This window comes from Apis mellifera, linkage group LG16 (assembly GCF_003254395.2).
Source record: "Apis mellifera strain DH4 linkage group LG16, Amel_HAv3.1, whole genome shotgun sequence".
NCBI classification, from domain to species: domain Eukaryota; kingdom Metazoa; phylum Arthropoda; class Insecta; order Hymenoptera; family Apidae; genus Apis; species Apis mellifera.
Window position 1 is genome coordinate 1,455,043 of NC_037653.1, and position 22,656 is coordinate 1,477,698.

General features: G+C 21.1%; 3 protein-coding genes across 7 annotated transcripts in view; all 3 read right to left on the minus strand.

Annotated features, from left to right (window-relative positions):
* LOC100578662 (cadherin EGF LAG seven-pass G-type receptor 1) overlaps nucleotides 1-12,746 on the minus strand; it is a 144,663-nt gene extending 131,917 nt beyond the window's left edge. The window contains exons 1-3 of one of the 3 annotated variants that reach the window (XM_016917093.2): nucleotides 12,015-12,742; nucleotides 11,801-11,951; nucleotides 8,244-8,441 (exon numbers count right to left, since the gene is read on the minus strand). In XM_016917093.2, coding sequence (XP_016772582.1) covers nucleotides 8,244-8,422 — 179 coding nt within the window. In that variant the 5' untranslated portion in view covers nucleotides 8,423-8,441; nucleotides 11,801-11,951; nucleotides 12,015-12,742. Of the gene's footprint in view, nucleotides 1-8,243; nucleotides 8,442-11,800 lie in introns of all 3 variants that reach the window. The other 2 variants (XM_016917092.2, XM_016917094.2) reach the window with 2 other exon arrangements.
* Nucleotides 12,747-12,928: 182 nt separating this feature from the next.
* LOC726888 (codanin-1) lies at nucleotides 12,929-18,381 on the minus strand. 3 transcript variants are annotated; one of them, XM_006557736.3, is made up of 10 exons: nucleotides 18,050-18,381; nucleotides 17,335-17,631; nucleotides 16,940-17,216; nucleotides 16,663-16,823; nucleotides 15,997-16,593; nucleotides 15,707-15,937; nucleotides 14,297-14,659; nucleotides 14,007-14,172; nucleotides 13,659-13,927; nucleotides 13,428-13,583 (listed from the first exon to the last, which is right to left on the minus strand). In XM_006557736.3, exons 2-10 carry the CDS (start codon nucleotides 17,614-17,616, stop codon nucleotides 13,428-13,430), a joined length of 2,502 nt encoding a protein of 833 aa, XP_006557799.1. In that variant the 5' UTR covers nucleotides 17,617-17,631; nucleotides 18,050-18,381. The 3 variants fall into 3 exon arrangements, with proteins under 3 accessions (XP_026301710.1, XP_006557799.1, XP_016772579.1); XM_016917090.2 differs by having other exon boundaries at nucleotides 18,005-18,381; XM_026445925.1 differs by lacking the exon at nucleotides 18,050-18,381 and having other exon boundaries at nucleotides 12,929-13,583; nucleotides 17,335-17,616.
* A 137-nt stretch (nucleotides 18,382-18,518) lies between these two features.
* LOC552756 (cathepsin L1) lies at nucleotides 18,519-21,655 on the minus strand. Its single transcript, XM_006557739.3, has 7 exons — nucleotides 21,509-21,655; nucleotides 20,370-20,481; nucleotides 19,836-19,988; nucleotides 19,556-19,759; nucleotides 19,116-19,321; nucleotides 18,887-19,038; nucleotides 18,519-18,782 (listed from the first exon to the last, which is right to left on the minus strand). Exons 2-7 carry the CDS (start codon nucleotides 20,463-20,465, stop codon nucleotides 18,556-18,558), a joined length of 1,038 nt encoding a protein of 345 aa, XP_006557802.1. The 5' UTR covers nucleotides 20,466-20,481; nucleotides 21,509-21,655; the 3' UTR covers nucleotides 18,519-18,555.
* Between the last annotated feature and the right edge of the window lie 1,001 nt (nucleotides 21,656-22,656).

Consider the following 22,656-nt stretch of genomic DNA (forward strand, 5'->3'; position numbering starts at 1 on the left):
AAAAACGAAATCTCAAATAAAATTTTATATTTTTATTCTTTTCGTCTTAATATGGCATATAAAATCATCTGTCATTATTTTTCATCACGTTCGTAAATAAATATATATATCATATATATTTTGATCATTATATCAAATTTGTATAATCTAATCAAGAATTTTCATCAAGTACAGTCACTGTTTGAATTACAATTTGATCATACAGAAAGATTTATCATACACAAGAGTAAAAGTGAAATGAAAATAAGAAAGTATAATGCAGTCAAGTTAGTTTTTATTAATTGAAATTATTATAAAAAAAATTAATATAAATATAATCATGTTTATTATTATTTTAATCATAAAAATCTCAATAATTGAACTTAATAAGACTTACATTGTTCCATATGTTGTAGCAATAAAATAAAAGATAGAAGAAAATTATGTGTCTTATTTTAGTAAGTCAATACATAGTAGTTAATGTAAATCAGATAATGTCTGCCTCAAGCCAGCAATTTTGAGAATTGGTGGGGATAGTAGGTGGTCATATAAGCGAACAAATTCGCCATTACATTTATACTTGTATATCAAATACATAATAAACAATAATTAATTTAAACTTGTAAAAAAAGAACTTAATGATCCAAATAATCCACTTAAAAAAATATTGCAGAATAAATTTTATATATCTCGAATTAGAATAGATATTCATAAAAAAAAAAAGGAAAAATATATGAAAAATATATCTGGATAAAAATCAACTTTATTGATCTTTTTAATTGTTACGTGAATTAATTCCATACCATTTGTCATGGAATAAAAAAATGATGCGAAATAATTGGCAAATTTATTTCAATTGTTCGAAAACAATCGCGTTACTACAATTTCGATGCACACATGTATAATTCTATGGTTGGACTGAAATTTATTGGAATAAAACAACTGTTTCACACATGAACGTACACCGTTTCGTTTTTTATATTTAATACATCAATGACTTCGTTTCCATCGATTATTTTTTCCACTGTAATCCTTTGAACGTATACATACGTATGTACACTTTTTTTGTTAGTTATAGGTTATGTTCAAAATGTCTCACTATTAAAGACTATAGATAAATTAATTATAGTTAGAAAAATAAATTTTTAATTTGAACTTGTTATTTCTAATGCCTACAGTGTTTTCAAAAATATTCTGGGGAAATGAAAATAGAATCATAAATAATTTGAAATCTATTACATAGTCTCTATTGTTTGAATTTATAGGAATAAAGAAAGATAAAAGAATTACGTTGAATAATGCAATACAGAATTTATTCTTTATTTAAAATAACACGTTTATTTACAACAAATGAAATGTTTCATTATAAATAAATAATGTAAATTTTATTTTATTAAAATTAGTGATTCCATATTTTTTTTAATTGTCAAATTACATAAATTTTTTAATGTACAAAGAAATGTATATTTTGCGAATAACTTTCAATTTTATCCTTTTTTTTTTAAATGACAATGATTTTGAAATGTTATCTAACTATCTTTGTCAATTTTATTTTTTATTCTAATTGCTTTCTTATTTTCTTCAATATTGCCGATTTCATTTTAATAACACTTCAAACCTAACCTAACATTATCATACATGCTTCGATACATTCCGACGTCGTGATATCTAGCATTATATATATTGAATGTATTCAACATCAATTAAATTCTATTTCCACATCTGTGATAAGAAATATTTACATTGTTACGAATAGAGATAATATACAGGATATACAACAGAATGTTAGGCAGAAACATAATAGAGGTATTATTGTAGATATTATTGCAAATAATAATCCATTTAAAAAATATATGTATATGTCTATACTTAAATGTTTTACAACAATCTAATATTTTGCAATATATTAAAGTATAATATATAGATATCAAAAAATGAAAAAAAACTTTCATTTTAATACAAACTATTGTTTCAATATTAAAGAAAATATAAAAATATAAAAGAAAATTTCAAAAAAATTTTCATGTTAAAAAAATATTCAAATTATGTTATTTATTATAATTTTTAACAAAATTATGAATTTATTAACAAAATATTTTAAAATGATTTATTTAAATAGTAGTTTTTTTATTTCAATTTTTATTATTAGGTTTAATATTATTAATAGTATGTTTTAAATGTATTAAAAATTATTTTTTGTTAATAATATATTCTATGTTTTATTTTTATTTTAAATAAAATAAATTTATTATTTTTCATTAATAAGTTGATTTTTATCTACTTGATACTTCAATTTTCGCATATAAATTCAATGATCATTAGAATTATATGTAATTTGTTATTTTACTTTAATAATTTAAATTTTATATAATATAATTTTATTGTATACATATTATATACATTTAAAAAATTTCATAATTTCTCGATATATAATATTATTTATATTAATTTTAATAATATATTCAAATATTTTTGCAAATTTTACTTTTTTTGGATTTATCTTGTAATACTGAGTAATAAATTACTATATTATGTACCAAAATATACTAAAATATAAATAAACATATATAATTATAAACAAATATTATTTTCTTCAAAATATAATATAGGATAATTGATTTAAAAAAATCTGTCTTATTATTATTCAAAAATCTTTTATCTGTGTAATATTTTATAAAATATTAATATATTATCGATAACGAATGAAAATAATTAAATATGTATAATTCCAATTTTTTCTTATTCAAAATTATTATTAAAAACATTGTTATGGATTGGCTTTTCGATATTCGATTCAAAATATTATTAAAATATAAAAGTGAATTTTGAATTTATTTTAAACTTCAACATAATTCTTAGATAAAACTTATTTATTTTTATTGCAATTTACTGTAAAATAACATTTTTACTTAATAATAATTTTTGAATAAAAAGAAATAGAAATTTTGTATTCATAATTTCCCGTTTTTAATATATTATCGATATATCAAAAATTATCAATGAAATATAAATATAATTAACAACTCTATAATGAAACTTCATATAACAACTTCAATAATTGAAACTATTACAAAAGTTATTTAATCTAAATAACATTTATCACTTTTGTAATCATTGATATTACTATACGAATCTCATCAATAATTCGATCAACATAATGTAATACATAATGTAACATTATAAAAAAATATATAAAAAAAAAAAAGAATTATATTTTTCTTCTATATCGGTAATTCAATACCAGTTAATTCACTTCGTTACCGATAACACCAAGGTCTGTCTCGAGTTACTTAGCAGTTCCAAGAATTGGCGAGAATAAAAAGCTCATGGTCATGCAAGCCATTCCTACAAATTCCTGACCACTGCTGTAATTATGGAAATATTTCGCACTATTTGAACCATTATAAAATAACGTGTTCCATGATATTTAACGAATTTCTACTCTGAATATTGTGAATAAATTAATATAATCCTTTTTTTTTTTTTACAAATTTCATGAAAATTCTACTTATCGACTTACTATAATAATTTCCGTAGAGAATACTCGTTATCTTCATTTTTATCATTTTTTCCGAATAAAAAGTTAATTACTTTCGATTATATGATGTTCTATGCGGCTTATCTCGAAGCTTCTAATGAAAGCCTTAATATACCATCTATGAACCAGCGAGGAGAAATTTTCCAAGAAATTCCCAAGATTTTTACCTCGTACGAGCAGGATAAAAACCGTCGAGTTCGAGGAAGAAAAAAGGATAGAGATATTCCTCTAACGAAATTTTATTTCTTAATTAATTAGAAAAATATAATTATAAATATTGGATCGAAAAAATTATTTAAGAGAAAAATTGAGGAAATATTAATTCTTCGTGGAAGAAAGACTTGATATTTTATAATGCTGTTTCGTTATTTAAGGCTTCTCATAAAACTTTTCACACTGAAAAACAAATTTGCGAAAAGAATTTTAACAACAAATTTATACGTAATACTCTTATGTAAAAATGGATGAAATTTTCTTTTCGCGTAGAAAAGGAAAATTTCCAAAAAACGATTTCCACAAAGGAAATATAAATATAGAAAGGAAGAGATTTGGGACCAAACTCATCGATCACGCATAGATTGGATACTTGGCGCATAAACACTCGATTTTTAACTTGACCTATTTTCGATACTCAACGATTGTTTTATTTCAAGCTCACATTTAAAATTGAAATTATATTATTAATAGAAATTTTAATTACTTTTAAAAATAAAATAAAAATTCAGTTTGAAACTTGAAAGAGATTGTATAACCATTGGTAGGAATAATATTCAGTGCTACAAGATTTTATGAGTTTCTTTTTTTCAATATATATTAAAAAGATTGAGAATTGCAATATAAAGACAATATATATATTTTTAATAATTTTTGATTCATTCGTTATATATAAAAATAAATAAATAAATAAATAAATTAGAAAGGAACAATCTATCTATTTAATTTAAAAAAAAAATTTTTTTGTACAGATTTTTGACTATTTTGTGCAATAAAAATATAGATCTTTTTATTAAATAATATAAATGTGTATTAAATATATAAATCTTTTTATTAAATAATATAAATGTGTATTAAATATTATATGATTATATTCATTCTATTTAAAAAAAATATATACATCATTTTCATATGATCTTTATATCTTTATTTACAGAATAATTAATAAATATCAAATTATGGTTTTCTCAAAATCATGCAATTCTCCATTAAACCATTTTTAATTAATGAATAATTCATAAATAATTTATATTTATAGATTAAAAATCGCAATGCACTTTTCAAAAGTTTATATAAGTAGCTATATTTCTGCATGAAATAAAAAATTTTTTGTAAATATATTATGAAAAAAATTGCTTATGATAAATGTTTATTGATGTTGATAATTATTTTATATTAAGAAAAATTAATAAATAGAATATTCAAAATTTGCTCAGGGATTAATTAAAAATAAAAATAATTATTTTATGAAATAATTTTGAATTATAATCTGAGATCATTTTTCTTTTAATATTATTTTCCAATTTTAAATAATACTATTATTGTTTTAATTATTCTAAATATAAAACAGAGAATGATTAATGACACCAATGTTTAAATATTTTTAAAAGTACGTAGAAAGAAAATAAGTATAGATTGAAATAAGAAATGAAACTGGGTGAAAAAAGTTTTTAAACAGTTAATAAAGAAGCCTAAGAAATTCCTTTTGAAGGAAAATTTTACCAATTGGATTACTAAAATTTCAGTGGCATGAAAGTAATATCCAGCTTTGTGTCGAAAGAATCCCGCTTTAATCTGAAAATGTAACGTTTCTCTCACTAAAACCATGCTCGTTCGCGATAAAAACAAATTTCCAATAAAAATTTCTAATCCTTTATATATACAATATACTTTTATATATATATATATATATATATATATATATATATATGTTTTTAAATTTACTATGGAAAACCTATTTCTAACATCGTGAAAACGCGAATTATACAAAATATTTCATCAATATTCTCTAAAATTGCTATTCCAACCACATTATCAAATCTAAGAGTAAGGATGACTAATATATCGAGGAAGAAAGAAGGAAGCCATGTCTTTTCATTTTCCTCCAATTTCCGGCGGCTGGAGTACTTAATTATAAAGTTTCTACCCCTTTCTAACCTTATTCTCCAAGAGTACCACGCCAAATCGATTTAAACATTTTACGGATGTCTTCTCATAAAATACATATACACGAGTATTAATTATTTAATCATATTAATTGGTATTAATCAATAAAGAATTACTATTATACTCGGCCATTTTTTGCGAATGTAGAATTTTTATTATTCGAACTATATATATTATCTATATATATATATATATATATATATATAATATATATCTATATATAATATATATCTATATATATATATCTATATATAATATATATCTATATATATATCTATATATAATATATATCTATATATATTATCTATATATATTCGCAATACTATAAATAAACGCTTTTTCTTATCACAATGATAGAAATAGAATTTAATTTTGCAATTGATGTATATGCTCACATAGTGTATAACCTCAAAACGAAATCGAAAATATTTAAATTAAAATAAAATTAAATTAAATTAAAATAAAAATTATTTTTTGTATTTCATTATATTCGATTTTAATAGAAGATTTTGTAAAATTTTTATTATTCGAACTATATATATTATCTTTATTCGCAACATTATAAACAGACGCCTTTCCTTATCACAGTGATAGAAATAGAATTTAATTTTGCAATTGATGTATACGTTCACATAGTGTATAACCTCAAAACGAAATCGAAAATATTTAAAAATTATTTTTTGTATTTCATTATATTCGATTTTAATGGAAGATTTTGTAGAATTTTTATTATTCGAATTATATATATATTATCTCTATTCACAATACTATAAACAAACACCTTTTCTTATCACAGTAATAGAAATAGAATTTAATTTTGCAATTGAAGTATACGTTCACGTAGTGTATAACCTCAAAACGAAATCGAAAATATTTAAAAATTATTTTTTGTATTTCATTATATTCGATTTTAATGGAAGATTTTGTAGAATTTTTATTATTCGAATTACATATATTATCTCTATTTGCAATACTATAAACAGATGCCTTTTCTTATCACAGTGATAGAAATAGAATTTAATTTTGCAATTGATGTATACGTTCACATAGTGTATAACCTCAAAACGAAATCGAAAATATTTAAAAATTATTTTTTGCATTTCATTATATTCGATTTTAATATATGTTCAAAAGACATACCCATATCGAATAAATTAACCTTCAATCGAGTGAAGCCAGTATAATATCGCATCGGAAGGAATAATAACCTCGTAAATATTTTCAATCGTTTTTCGTTTTCTCTCATTCTTTACATTATTATCGACGAAAGATGAAACGAAGTTCGAATTTCGTGTCTCTTATATATTTTTAGCGTTCACAGTTTGAAATTCGAACGTTTGTCTGCGAAGTGAATTTCGCAAATAATCATCGATTACAATCGATAAGAATCGATATCAAGTTTCATTCGATACCTCGTTTCATTAAATACGCTCGAAGTACGCTTGCTTCGAAGTTTCATTTTTAAGACTTGAACTAATAAAAATAATGACAGCTTTTATATATATTATAATAATAATAATATTATTATTATAATTTTAATATTTGATAGACGAATATTTATAAACTTAAAATAATAATATTATTATTATTATTTTATATATTGAAATTAAGTTTATAAATATTCGTCTATCAAATATTAAAATTAAGAAGAAAGAAAATAACAAAAAAATTCAAACTTATAATTCTCCAATCTTGTGTCACATTATACCTTCTTAGTATCTCATAATAAATATTTTATAATTGCAAAACTGATTTACAATGTAAATGTAAAAAATTTATTATAGTCATCAATGATGATGAAGATTCACCTTAATACATGAAATTCGCGAGCAATGCTATTCTTCTTAATTAAAATGTTATTAAGTATTTTTTCATTTTTCTTTTTTTTTTTTTTTTTAACATTTTAAACTATAAAAAGCTCATGCGAATTTCATAAAGATACAATCTAATTCATTATTTTGAGTAAATTCATTTATTTGAGGAAAATGATAAAACTTCAAATTTCTCGAACATTTTTAACTAAAGAGGATAGAATGTAACTCGTTGTGAAATCATAAATCTGTGATATAATACAATTGTAAAAATTTTTTATTTTCGATTTTTTTAAATTTTCTTTTTAAACTTTTATAAAACATAACTTTAAGATTTTTTTAATTAAAATAATATCAAAAATGATATAACTTGAATCATATATAAATATTTTTTATTTTTCAAGTATACGAATATAATCTAAAATATACATCGTGTTCGATTTTATTTTATATGAAAACCGTATAAAGAAACCTTACCAATATTAGCAAAAATATTATTTAGAGAAACCAAAAAAAAAAAATTTCATCATTGCAGTATTGTTTTATTTATACGTTTCCTTTGAACGGCTTCTCGATTTTTTTTTTTACAAAAATAAAAATCAATATCTCCGTTTGATTAACTTTTTTTGCAAAATTTTTTTTAAATACTTACTTTGTTTCTACTTAAGCAAGCATTTCATCCTACACCTTTGAAAAGAAAATTTATATCTTTTCTCTCTAATCATTTATCGTCAAATGGATTTGACTTGACCTACCTGTAGGTAATGAAGGCAAAAACTAGAGCCACCAGAGACAAGCTCCCTCCTAAAACCACAATGAGACTCAAGACACCATCTTGATCGAACGAGCTACCCATTCCCATCGAAATTCCATTAGTAAGTCCGGCATTCGATTGAGGAAACCCATGGATCGCTCCTGTGTAAAGTGTCTCCATTTCTTCGTTACTCTCGCATCTACGATAATATAGAAATATAATATCTTTATTACTTCTATTTCTCGTTTCTCTTAGAATAATAAGATACAAATAATTATTCTATACAAGGTGTATCTATATATTAATATTATACTGCTATAATATTTAATCTATTCTATTATTTAATCTAATCAATAATTTTGTCAAAAATATTTTGAATAATCATAAAACAAAAAATATGAAATCCATCATTTGAATGAGTTTGATTGTCTATTGTTAAATATATGCATATTATATATGTATATATTAAGTATACAAATAATATATTTTTGAGATATATATACTTTGGAAAGTCAAACACAAAAATTGCTATATAAAAATATGGATTATTTTTTTTATATTATTAAATTATAATTCTAAGTTATAATTCTTTCTATAATTGAAATTAAATGAAATAAAATAGAGTTCATTTTGTTCTGTTATTATACTCCTGTCCTTTTAATCCAAACTAATAAATTATAACTTATTATAAATAAATAATCTGAATCAATATTTTTGTATACCAATTTTTCTATTTATTTTGAGTCGATTCTTTCATGGATGATATTTTATATATATATTTATTTTTTTCCTATTTAAGAATATACATAAGAATTGACGTCAATTCTCCAAAGAAATGTTTTGTGAACTGTTAATGGTTTTTTTTCAATTTTCTCGCTTCACTGGATTGTGAAATACGAGAGCAGAAAAATATTTCTTATAAGTGAGATAGAAAAATCATATTTTTGTTTCACAATACATTTTTAAAAACACGTGGATGGTTTAAAAAATAAGGTGAAAATAAATCCACAATTAACCGAATACTAGCATATATACGTATATTAACATTTTCGATAAAAATTAAAATTATACGTGTATTAAAATTAAATTAAAAATTTGAGAGATAAATGGATAACCGTAGTTTGAATTATTGGTTCGAATATATTTTTATTTCTCGTTCTATAATAATTCACAACATTTTTTAAAAAGACTAACTTATCTTAGTATCATTATAGAAAAATTGTATATATCTACATATGATAATATATATATATATATATATATATATATATATATATTGTAACGTTAATTATTTTTCAATGACTAATTATAATATAATTTTATCGAGTAATTGAGGAGAATATTAAAGAAATAGAAGAGATAAGTGGAAAGTAACATCTTTTTTGGATGTTGATTTCAATATAATCTATCTATGTGGAATAAAGGGCTTTGATTTATGATTTCTATAACGGGAGCGGCGCACGAGTACACGAAATGTCAATTAGGATTTATGATCCTCAATATCCTGTGCACATATCCTAAGCAACTCGAAAATTATTCGAATTACATACATGATTTAAGGATGTATCTCTGTGGTTTTAATTAAAATAAACATTGGATGATATTTGCATAAAAGTAAAATTATATTATTTCAATTAACTATTATTATATTATTCGATATAAGAAGAAATAAAATGCTGTACATTCGAAAAGTTCTAGAATTTAATTTTATTATTAGAGAATATAACAGGATTATTTGTGTTACAAAGTGAAATAATTGTTCGATTCTAAATCTAATGACGAATTTAGCAAAATGAGGACGATAAAATACAAAAGTCAAATTAAGTTTTATTTATTTATTTATTTATTTTTAATATATTAATAACACAGAGAATGTAAATGTAATGCGAAATAAAATATATAAAAAAAAAATTTTAACATCTCGAGTATGGAAAATTATCATTTCGCATGAATTCTTCATTTATTTATTTGTAATATGAATATTGTTTTATATATTCATTTTGAAATATCAATATATTTATAAAAGAATAAAAAATAATATAATTGATAATATAATAAAAAAAAGAATTGAAAATATTTTTAAAAAAGTATTAAAACAAAAAATTAAAGTTTCAAAACATTGTTACATTACAAAAATTAATTTTACAAAATAAATTTAAGGATAATTTAAGTTAATTTTCGAAAAAATAAACTGAAATTTCATATTCCATTATCATTCTTTCATTTAGAGAAATAAAAATAAGGACATAATAAAACATAATAAAATTTTATTTATCATTAAGATTTTTCTCTAATTGATCGAAAAATTGTTTGAATATATTTTTTAAAATACATGTTAAAACATAATGTGTAATGTACGAATAACAATTTAAGATCAAAATAAAACGAGACTAATATTTTTTTCAGTCAGGACTGGTAAAGAAAATTGAATTTGTGATGGAGTCTCGCGTATCAGGGAGAGGCAAATTGAAACAGGCCTGGTAATTTCCTATAAAGAGGTGAATCAAAATGGCGCTCGACACCGCCAGCCACAAATTGCGGCCTTCCTTTAGAAAAGTTGTCAGTAATGGTGAACATTTGTAACTACGCATAATCGTTACTAATCGAGATAATCTATCAAGAATAAATCCAAATAACATTTTCATTGGATTTGAATATTTTTTAAATTATTAAACTTATGCTTCATAACCAAAAATTATTGATCAAAAATTTGTAAAAATAATTTAAATTTTTTCTTGAAAAATGTTTCAAGAAATAAAATAACAAAAAAAAATGTAATGATAAAAGGAAAGTAATTTTTTTCTTTTGAATTTTTTCAATTTCGATAAATATTCCATTGATATATTGTTAAAGACTTGTTAATAAAATTTAATAGAGTTAATTAATATTTAAAAAATTTGTTTCGTATAAAACTATTGCAATGATTCTGAAAATTTATATCCTATGTTTCACATATAATTTTCTATTTCCGTACGAATTCGAAATTTAAATATAGAGACTTTATCGTTTCGATTTCCAATTTGATTCACAAAAACAAAATAAATTCTAAATATCACCTATATACATTTTTTTCTCCATCTTAATATTTTTATCATATTTGAATCATTATTTGCGAACTTTATAAATATTTACTTTTAAATTTATTTCATATTATCTTAATAATAGAGTAAATAATAAGAAATATATGACTCAAAGTATAATAAACAGATATATAAGAAGAAAGAATAATAAACTGAAATTCCTTACTTTTTTTAAAAATACTTCAAATTTATAATAAAATCTTATAATCATAATAAATATTTGCTCAACATAGATATTTTGACATATGTAATTTATTATCTAGATTTATATCTTATAATTTTTCTCTTCTCTTAACGTACATTTAATATCTTTATAATTAACATTTCTCTTGGTTAATATTGAACAAATTAATTTTATAAATTAAATATTATTTAACTTTTACTTTTAATTTTAATTTTATATTTAATATTCAATATTGTTAATATTATAATTCAATATTCATAACTATTAAAAAAAACTATAATAATAAAAACTTACCTCACGAGAAATAATAGTTAATTCGATGAAAAAGATTCGAAAGATGTTGCGCGAATCCATGGATCATTTCATGTTTTCTTGAACAAACCACGTGACAGTGAACACGTGTTCTAAGGACGCGGATCATATATCCTTTCGAATTAACGGATATCTTTAAAAAAAAAAGAGTTGAAGAAGTAGATCATGTTATTTGATATTTGAAATTTGCGCTTACACTGTATATGTAGTAACATCTTTAAGAACGTGTTCGTGTGCTTGAATATCTGTCGATTGATCTTTTTTTCATTCGCAAAAACTGGATACATACACGATTGCTTTTTTAGTCATGAAGCCAATGCACGCGATCACCGTTATTCCATTACACTTGTCAACACTATTTTTTATCGTCCTTTCTCTCTTTTTCTTCCTCTCTTTTTTCTTATCAACATCTTATGTTTTTAATATCGAGAAAAAATCTCGCGAAATAATAAATGTTATCAAGGAAGTTGCATTTTCTTTTGCAAGACATCGTATTCATTTGGTAATCAATCAACATTCATGTATCAAAATATTTAATCCAATGGAATAAATATAATATTTTATATATCAAGAATATCAATGATTGTTGTTGATTTAGCACATTAATAGAATATAAAACAATATTCCATAAAATAAAAAATGATAACGTGTTATAAAATCATATCCTTATTGTTTGAAATTGAATAAAATAAATACTGATTGCGTCTGTTTGTAATATAGGTTTTTTTATATAAAAAAAAAAAAACACTTTTTCTTGTTGTAAAGAGTATTTTTTAAAAGTAAACAAATAAACGTCATTTGAAAGAATACATTAAAATAACTAACACAACGTGATCATCAACACTGATATTTAACGAAAAGTTACGAAGCAATAAAATACGTACGAACTCGTCGAGCAACGGCGCCGAACTGCACAAAATTTATTCGCGCTCAAGTCCTTCGCGCATCCTATGTTGCGCATATATCTAAAGAATTAATAGAAAATAGATGTATTTGAAGATTTTTAATATTATAATAATTGATTTATTTTAATTGAGAAAATTATAGAAAATATAAAAATATCAAGAATAAAAAAAATAATAATGCAAGGATGGAGTTTGTAAATAGAAATATAAAAAACAAATTCTTTATTTTACTTTTCATACATACGAAAAGTTAAAATTTTTCGTTAACTATAAAATACGCATTCACTGGATAAATGCAACAGTAAACATTCAAATATGGAAATAAGTCAATAATATTAAATTTAAAAATATGTAAAAATTTAAATTCATGCATATGTACAGATATAATAACCAATACTTTAACCATAAAAATAGCAAATAATTATTGCTAAATGTCAAACCAATCAAGTTTTGTAAATTTGAAATTCATCGCATTCTTATACAGAATTAACGAGTTTTATACATTCAAAGTTAACTAAAATTTGTTATAGATTTACAATTATATGGTAATAACAATTTCCGAAATTAGTGTGAAACACACATCTCTTTCGTCATTAAATTAATTAATGTACAATAATTTACATTTATATATGCACAAGAATTGTATAATTTACATAGTATATTAGCCTATGAAGAAGTTAAAAATATAAATGATTAAAAGAATATCAGTCTATAGAATTATAATTATCGCAAAACTCTATTTCGTTATATGTTTCAGCTATCCAACCAAGTAAATATTTTACTTTTTCTGTTGTTTCATCCGATGCTTTGAAATCAGTTATAACTTCCATTAAACATTTTGATAAACGTTTTAGTATGGGCTATAAAAAATATAAAAATTAATAATTAAATATTAAGAAACGATATTTATCCCAATATTATAATAAACTATTTACCACAGGCCAATTTTGTCTAAATAGAGCTACACATTGATCACTAAAATTGTCAATATCTAAAACGTTTTTTTTTATCAATTTATTAATAAATTTTCCAAACACTATCCAAACTTCTTCTTTTTCTGGTTGAGCTAATAGCATAACGTTTCTAGAACTAAGTATTCTATTTATTGATGAATCCAATTCCAAAGCTTTATAACGACTCATTGCCCATACTTTAATAAATTTTTCCTGAACTTTTAAAGTAAACAAATCACTTCGATAAGCAACTATAAATAAAAAAGAAATTAATATTATAATATTATAATAAATTATAGTTATAGTAACTTAATATTAATATTTAGTTACCTAAAAATAAAGCAAAATCTATACTAAGAGAGTATAAAACTTTCTCTGGCCCCACAACTAAATCAGCTCTTTCATTTAAAGTCTGATATAAGTTATCCAATACAGTTAATACCATCGTTATTGTTAAAGAATCACTACCATTATCAAGTATAATCCATATAAATTCCTATAAAAATTTTAATATAAAAAATAATGTTTTCGTATTAATAATAATTACGTTAATAATAATTACGTTAATAATATATTATTATAATATTATGCAATGAAAAGTAAAATATAAAAATAATTACTCTTAAATTATCAGTGATAGTTGTTGGACTCATAGCATTTGGATTATGTTTTTTTTCTTCAATTGGATGTAATGGTGCATTGTTTTTTAAAAATCTATTTAATTCAAGTTCCATATCTTTTATAAATAATGATCCACCCACTATATGTGATTGTATCCATTGATGTATACGTTCCATAGCTAGTCTCGTAGCAATTTTAGTACACATTTCCTTCACGGATGTTAAAGAATCTTCCGCTAAGAGAGACTCCATACATTTAGTTACCCGTAATTCACAAATTCCCGGTATAGATGCTTCACATTGATCTTTCAATTCTTTAGACATATTTGTAGCTAAAGCATTCATATGAGTTGATATAAATGCCTAAATGAAATAATACAATATAAATAAATTTTTATATAATTTTGATTATTTTTATCAATACAGCTCATTATTTCTTATAAAAAAAATATTAAGCTATTTATATCTTATTATAATATTTTATCTTATTTTAATCTAAAAGAGATATTGTAATTTGAAAATCATAAAAAACAAAGAGAATGAGCAGTAGAATATGAGCAGTAGAATATTACTTTGCATGTTTTTCTTAAAAATATAAATTTTCTTAAAAATTAAGTTTTTAATTTCAAATTACAATATCTCCTTAATTAAAAATTTTTTGACATAAATTTTTTTTATAAGAAATAATGAATTGCACCAATTAGTGCAATAAAAATTATAGTTCTATTTATTAAAAAATTAAGATTAATCTTCATATGATTTCTAAACATCAATCTATAAAAAAATTATTAATATTGCATAATCTTTTTATCTCTATTATTAAATTTTTGTTTCAAATATTTTTCATATTTTCCAATATTCAAATGATTTAATTCAAATAAACATATTGTATATAATATATGAGATATCTTTAGAAAATTAATTATATTAATCAAAAGAAATATAAAAGTTGATATATAAAAATATTATTAATATATTTTTAATATATTATAAATATTTTAAATTTGTGTTATAATTTAAGTGTGTATTATTATATTTGTGTTAATTAAATGAAATGAAGTGAAAAAATAAGATGATGATGTAACAAAGATAAAATACTGATATAATATCTTTTCTATCATTTGCTTCACTTCATTTAACACAAATTCAAATTGTTTATTATTTACTAGTAATGCTTATTATTTAATAAATAAACAATATTTTTTATATCAATTTTTGCATTTGTTTTACCCTTTAAAATTAACTCTCCATAATATTTAATAAATATAGTAGATAATATATTAGTAGTTTATATATAATTTTATATAATAATATAAATATTATATTATATAATATTATATAATATATATTATATATATTATATAATAATATATCTTTAATATTGTATTATTTAAAAATCAATAAATTTACCTTGAAATCTGTAATATTTCGTAATAAATCTCCAATTTTTTCAGGTTGTCTTTCAATTTGCTTTTTCTCCAAAATCTCCCTAAAAATATTCAAATTCATTTCTCTAGAAGACATTAACAAAGTGTTACATATATGTTTCACACAAGTTGAAGCAACTCGCTCAGATACAAAATCAACAGTTTTTCGTGTAGATGCTGGTTGTCCGCCAAAAAATGCTTCTTCTAATTTCAACTATTAAAATATAACCATTATAATATTTCTTGTAAAATAAATTTAACTAATAAACTTACCTCTAGATGTTTTATACCTGCACTTTTAGCAGATTTATGAAGTTGACTAGAAACTGGTGTAATATGTTTATTTGAATTATAATTATTTAAATTTGCATTTGAATTTGATACAGAGACATTTAATCCAACCAGTGGACAACATATACGCAATGTTCTTTCATTAATAATATCTAATTTATCTAAGTTACATTTAGTTGATGTAATAGACACAGTAGGTTCTCCCAATAGTATATTCTTTTGCACATATTGTTTATCGAGTTGTTTCAAATTTCGTAATTCTTTAACTTTATATATTTCTTGCCAAGTAAGATAAAAATCTTTTGGAACATTTGATAATTCAAATAACCAGCATAAAGTAGATTTAAGGAGAATTGCTGTTTGTTGAGAAATAAAACTATCAGATGCAGAAAAATCAAAATGATTTACAACTTTATAGATATAATATAAGAGTTCTAAAGTTTGTTTATAATATGGTAATCGAAGAGATACAGTATCCATCATAGCCAAATATTTTACTATCCAAGGTACAGTTAATGATAATTTTCCTGATGCTATTGCATTATGAAGACAAAGATGTAAATTTATTGCTGGCACAACCTAAATAAAAGCTTAAACATTAATTATATATAACATAAAGTCATAAAACATTAAAACTATATTACTTACTTTGGTTCTTATTTCCACTTGAGTTGCTATTAATTCTTTGAAATTATTTGATTCTGATCTGTAAGGTAATGATACAAGGAGACCTAATACTTTTGCAAGAAGTCTTAAACTGCATAAGCATATAATAAAATTTTGTTGAGTTTGTTCATCAACTATTGTTTCTATTAAAAGAAAAAGACTCATATTTATATATTAACAATAATTAAATATATAGCTATAATATAATATTGAATATTGAATATAATATTGAATATAATATAATATTAAATATTAATACCTGAGTCTTCTATTTCACTATTATTAAATTGAGTATCATTCAATTCCATTATCTCATGAATTAAACAATTTTCTAAATGAACATAAAAAATTGGATTAAAAGCAAACAATATAAAATCTTTGAAAAATTCTTGCACTCCAGGAAAAGATGGTTCAGTGACTTGATTTTTGGAAGGCTGTGGAGTTACTAATCGTTTCTGAAGCTGATTCAATTTCTTTGGATTTTCATGTTTCAAAGCTTTTAAAAAACTTATATTTTCATCATCTTCTATTTCTGTCTGAAAATTATAAAGATAAAATTATAATTATAAAGATAAACTGAAAAGTTAGCAAGTTTTATTTAATAAATAAAATATTGTTTATAAGCAAATATATAACTTTATTGTTTAAGCTTACCTGTTGTCTATTTTGTATACATGAAATTAAAAGTTGTGACTTAAATAATCTTGCAAAATGATAATAATTTATAGCATCATTGTGCAATGTTAACATAGTTCTTATTTTACTTCCTAAAGCTATTTGAAAATTCCAACCAGGCACTGAATGATTTTTTTCCCATATTCTAAATATTTCATAAAATGTATCTCTTTGATTTTTAAATGTTTGAAAAGCAGCTGCAGATGGAAAATTTTCACGATTATCTGTATCTATTTGAAAACACACATTTAATTCACCCATTATGTATATAAGTAGCTGTAAAAAATAAAATAAAATGCATTAAAAAATATCATTTTTATTCTTGTATATAATAAATGATGTTTGTTTTATATTCTTAATTTGTTAAATTACATTCAAATATTTATATTAAAATAAAAATATTTACATCAATAATGAATAATATATTTCAGGAAAATTCAACAATAATAATCACACAATGCATAAAGATCATATAATAAATAATAAAAAAAAAACTATTTTATGTACAAATTTTGTAAATAATACAAAAATTGTTAATATTTTATTTATACAATTGCAAAATAGTCTCATTAGAAATAGTTCTTTAAATAAATATAATTACATGTAATTACAAATATTATATGTATAGTTTAAAAGGAAATATATTTACATTGTATTTCTAAAATATATACTTTTACAAATATTTTAAACGTACTCATTTACTTAAATCACGGAATACATAGGATAAATGTCGATCAATTTTGAAATCTAATAGGTTATGTTTATAACTGTAAATACGCTTCAAAATAATGTGCTACAACTAAAACTTGTGCAATATTGATTCACACATTTATAATTTGTTAATTGAAAAAAAATTTTTAATTTTTACAAAAGGCTATATTTTAAAAATATGCATATATCAATACTGTAATATTTCGCATTTTAAACACTTATTCTTGACAAACAATAACTCAATGGCATCCATCTTGCTTTTACAAATAGAATATATATATTAATTCTAGTATATTATAAATTTCTTTTATAAGGAAATATTAAAACAAGGTAATATTAATGAATATCCCATTTATTGAATTTAATAAAAAAATATGTATATATTCTTTTTTTGATGTATAAAATAAAAACTTAAATATGTTTAAATATTTATAACAATTTTTAATTTGTTATTTTTCCACTTTTTATGTTGTGTTATCTCTACTTCTTTTAAAGTAATCCTTTAGAACCAACAAGAGGATAGCTAGCACTAGAAGCAATACCACAATGATTTAATTTATTCCTAGCCATTTTGATATATCCATTATTACCCCACGTTTCACCCCAACTATTTTTTACTAGCCAATAATCTTGACCATTTTCATTAGTACCATATCCTATTACTAATACTCCATGATCTAATTCTTCTGAAGAACATTCTGGTTCATAATAAACACCTATAATTTATATATAAAATTTACTTTGTTAAATCAACAATTTTTTAATTTATATTCTAATTTCAAATTATATAAGTAATAATATAATTATATAAATAACAAACCTTCTGAATAAAATTGAAAAGATTGATGAGAAGCATCAATAGCAACAGAAACTGGACCTATAGTAGCAACTGCTGCTTTAAGTAATTTTTCATCTCCTGTTGGGATATCTATGTAACCAACATCAATGGCACCACTATTTGCTGGATTGTATCTGTATACATTATGAAATTTATAATCATACTACTTACAAATATGATATCTGAAAAAGATTTTTTCTTTAATATGTACCTGCATTTATCATTTTCAGCTTCATATGGATAAGAAGCTTCTGTATCTAAACCTTTATTATCTTTAATATATTGAAAAGCTTGATCCATCAATCCTCCATTGCATCCATTATTACCATATTTTCCAGAACAATCAATTAAATTTTGTTCACTTAATGAAACTAATACTCCTGTTCGTCGAAAATGTTGACCTTCCAAAGCCCCAGTCTATATAATGATAAATAGTATAATTCGCTTTATTTTAATTTTTTATTCTATTTTATTCAATTATTTATAATTTATTATAATTTAATAACAAAATACTTATTATTAATTTCAAATAACTCATTGAATTAATTTATTAAATATATTATAATTAAATTTTATTTTAATTATTTATTTTATTTTAATTCAATAATTTAATCATAATTAAATTATTGTATATTAATCATAATAACTTACTGCAGAAAATGACCAACATGATCCACAATGGCCTTGATCTTTAACTGGAGTTACAGCACCTTCTTTTCTCCAATCAACTTTTTTTGGCAATACTACATTTGCTGGCTCGATAAATGAAGCACCTACAGGTAATCTTTCAGATCTTAATTGAGTATTTATTGATTTATTGAAACCATTTAATATATTTACAAACTCATGATGAAGCTAAAGATGAAATGAAATTATATATTCCTTAATTTTTAATAAATATAAAATTATTTAAATTTTATAAATTACCAACCATATCTCCATATTTATTCATTTTTAATTTATATGAAACTTTTTTCATTTCATAATTGCTATTATGTTTAGCAATTTTATGTTTGTTATCCATAAATATTTTCATCCTGAATCTTTCTTCAACATCAGATTTATATACTTTTTTATGTTCCATCTAGAAATTATAATAATAATTTATTTTATATTATTAATTATAATTTATTTTACTATTATTTATGACTATTTTACATCTACATCTTAAATCATCTTATAATTCTTAGATATTACAAAAATAAATGATTATGTTGTTTGTAAGCAAATTCTTTATCTCATGAAGATAAAAATTATTCTGATATTCAAATATATAAAATATACACTTTGATCATTATTTATTATTATTATCATTATTAACTTATTATCATTATTTACTTATAATATAATTTATCTATTTCAAGAAATGAAAATTGTCAATATAATACAGAAAATATATATATGTAACTACATTGTCAAATTATTAATCTTTCTTATAGAAATAATATATAAATTATTGAATTACCTTAAATGTCATCCATTCTTGATTAACTAATTCAAAAAATGATACAGCATGTGCTGTTGTAAATATTGTTATAAATAAAATCAAAAATAACTTCATGATTTTAAAATTATATCTGGAAATATATAAAAATATATAAAAATTTCTTAATTAATAAATTATATTTATTAAGATATATATTAATATGAATCAAATTTATATACTTTAAATGATATTAAAATATTTAACAAAAATGATTAACAATATTATAACTGATCATCTTAATTTTTTATTAATTATTAATTTTTATTAATATTGTCAATTAATTTTATCGAAATTTCATTTCAATATTTTTCATTATTAAAAAAACTATTTTTAAAAAGAAAATAAAATAAAATGAAATAACCAATATAAATCAAATAATATAATTTCAATCGTATAATTTTTAATTTTTCTTTGTCAAATTTTATGAAATTCACATAATAATAATAAAACAATAAAACACAGTAATAACAAAAAAATACTCTTAAATTCTATAAGAATTTTATTTTTTTTTTTCAATAAAAAATATGTCATTATTCTATAATCCGATATATTTATATATAATACATTAATTACACAAAAATTTCTACTACGCAACTTCATTTCCTCGTTATATTGTTCGTATGATTTCATTATTGATATCATACGAACAAAGAAACAAATAAATATTAATTATAAAATAAAATTCCATACAAGAAAATCAAAATATATGTATAAATATTTGTTTTTTATTAGATATATTAATATAATATAATAAACGAATATGGATTTTTAAAATTACTTATATAATAAAAAATACAAAGAAATTAATAGTTTTAAATAATTTGCAATGAAATCAAGCACAATTTATTTCGAATGTAAATGGTTTTCATAATTAAAATAATATTACGAATTATATGAACTAAAATAAAATATTTATCGAAAAGAGAATAAAATTATATAAACATTTTTAAAAAAAGAAAAATTACTTAAATTAAAAATCAAACAATGAAAAATATGGAAAAAAATAATGATAATGAAAGTTTATATTTATATTTACATATAATTATAATACAATTGTTAACATATATAACGATAAAATTTTTCAAATATTTTATATATATTTTGTAAATTATACTTACTATTTAATTAAAAAAAAAATATTTGTCGTAAACAAAACAATATATCTTCTGATTCTTAATACTTCAGAATTGAAACTAATATAGTGCTCTCTCTTCTCTATATTCTATAGCCTCCCCTTCTATGTACTACGTGATTCATCGTTTGTTAGCTTCTGTTGTACAACAGCGTCTCCCAACTTCCGTATCATGATATGATATACTAAATGATTCATAAAAAAAATGGGAACATTATTAAATTACATATTGAATATGAGTCTTTCTGATTTATAAAAGAAAGTTCTAAAAAAATAGAAAATGAAATAATTATAATAAAAAAAATATATGGTGCAATATTTATTTTCAAGATATATTAATAATTTGTATTTCAATTATTATTTTTCTTATATTCTTTTAAGCAATGTTTTTTATTTAAATAATTTAAATAATTTTTAAGTTATTTTTAAGATGATGAAAACAATTTTTTTAACACTTTTCCTAATTATTTTAAATCTATTATATTATATTATATAGAAATATGATTTTTTATTATATACTGTATTTTTCAAGATATATGATTGAATTTTATCATTAAATTCATCTCATATCTTATATCATTCTTATATTTAACTTACATATTTTATATCTTGTATCTTATATAAATCTATATTATATAAATCTAATAATACGTTATCTCAAATATTATATACATATTTATTATAATATTATAAAATTTTAATATTAAAATTTATGTTATTATAAATAATATTAAATATTTTTAATATTATAAATAATAGTAATATATCATTATTTAGTAATTAATTTAAATAAAATTTTAATATATTAATTGAAACTGTGAAATTTTCAATTATCATAATCATTATACCTAAATATATTCTCGTGATATTTTATATAAATTGATTTAAACATAATCATTCATTACACATTATAATCATGTGATTTTGATAAATACTTAGTTAACAACGCAATTTCAAATACATATCTATATGAAAGTGATGCATTTTATCGTGAACAATGTTTATGCATTCTTTGAATTGTATTTTAATCTTCCGATTTTAAATTATTTACAATTATTTAAAATTATTCTTTTACAAATTATTATATATTTATATATGTATAATTATATAAATTAGATTTATTGTTCCTATTTT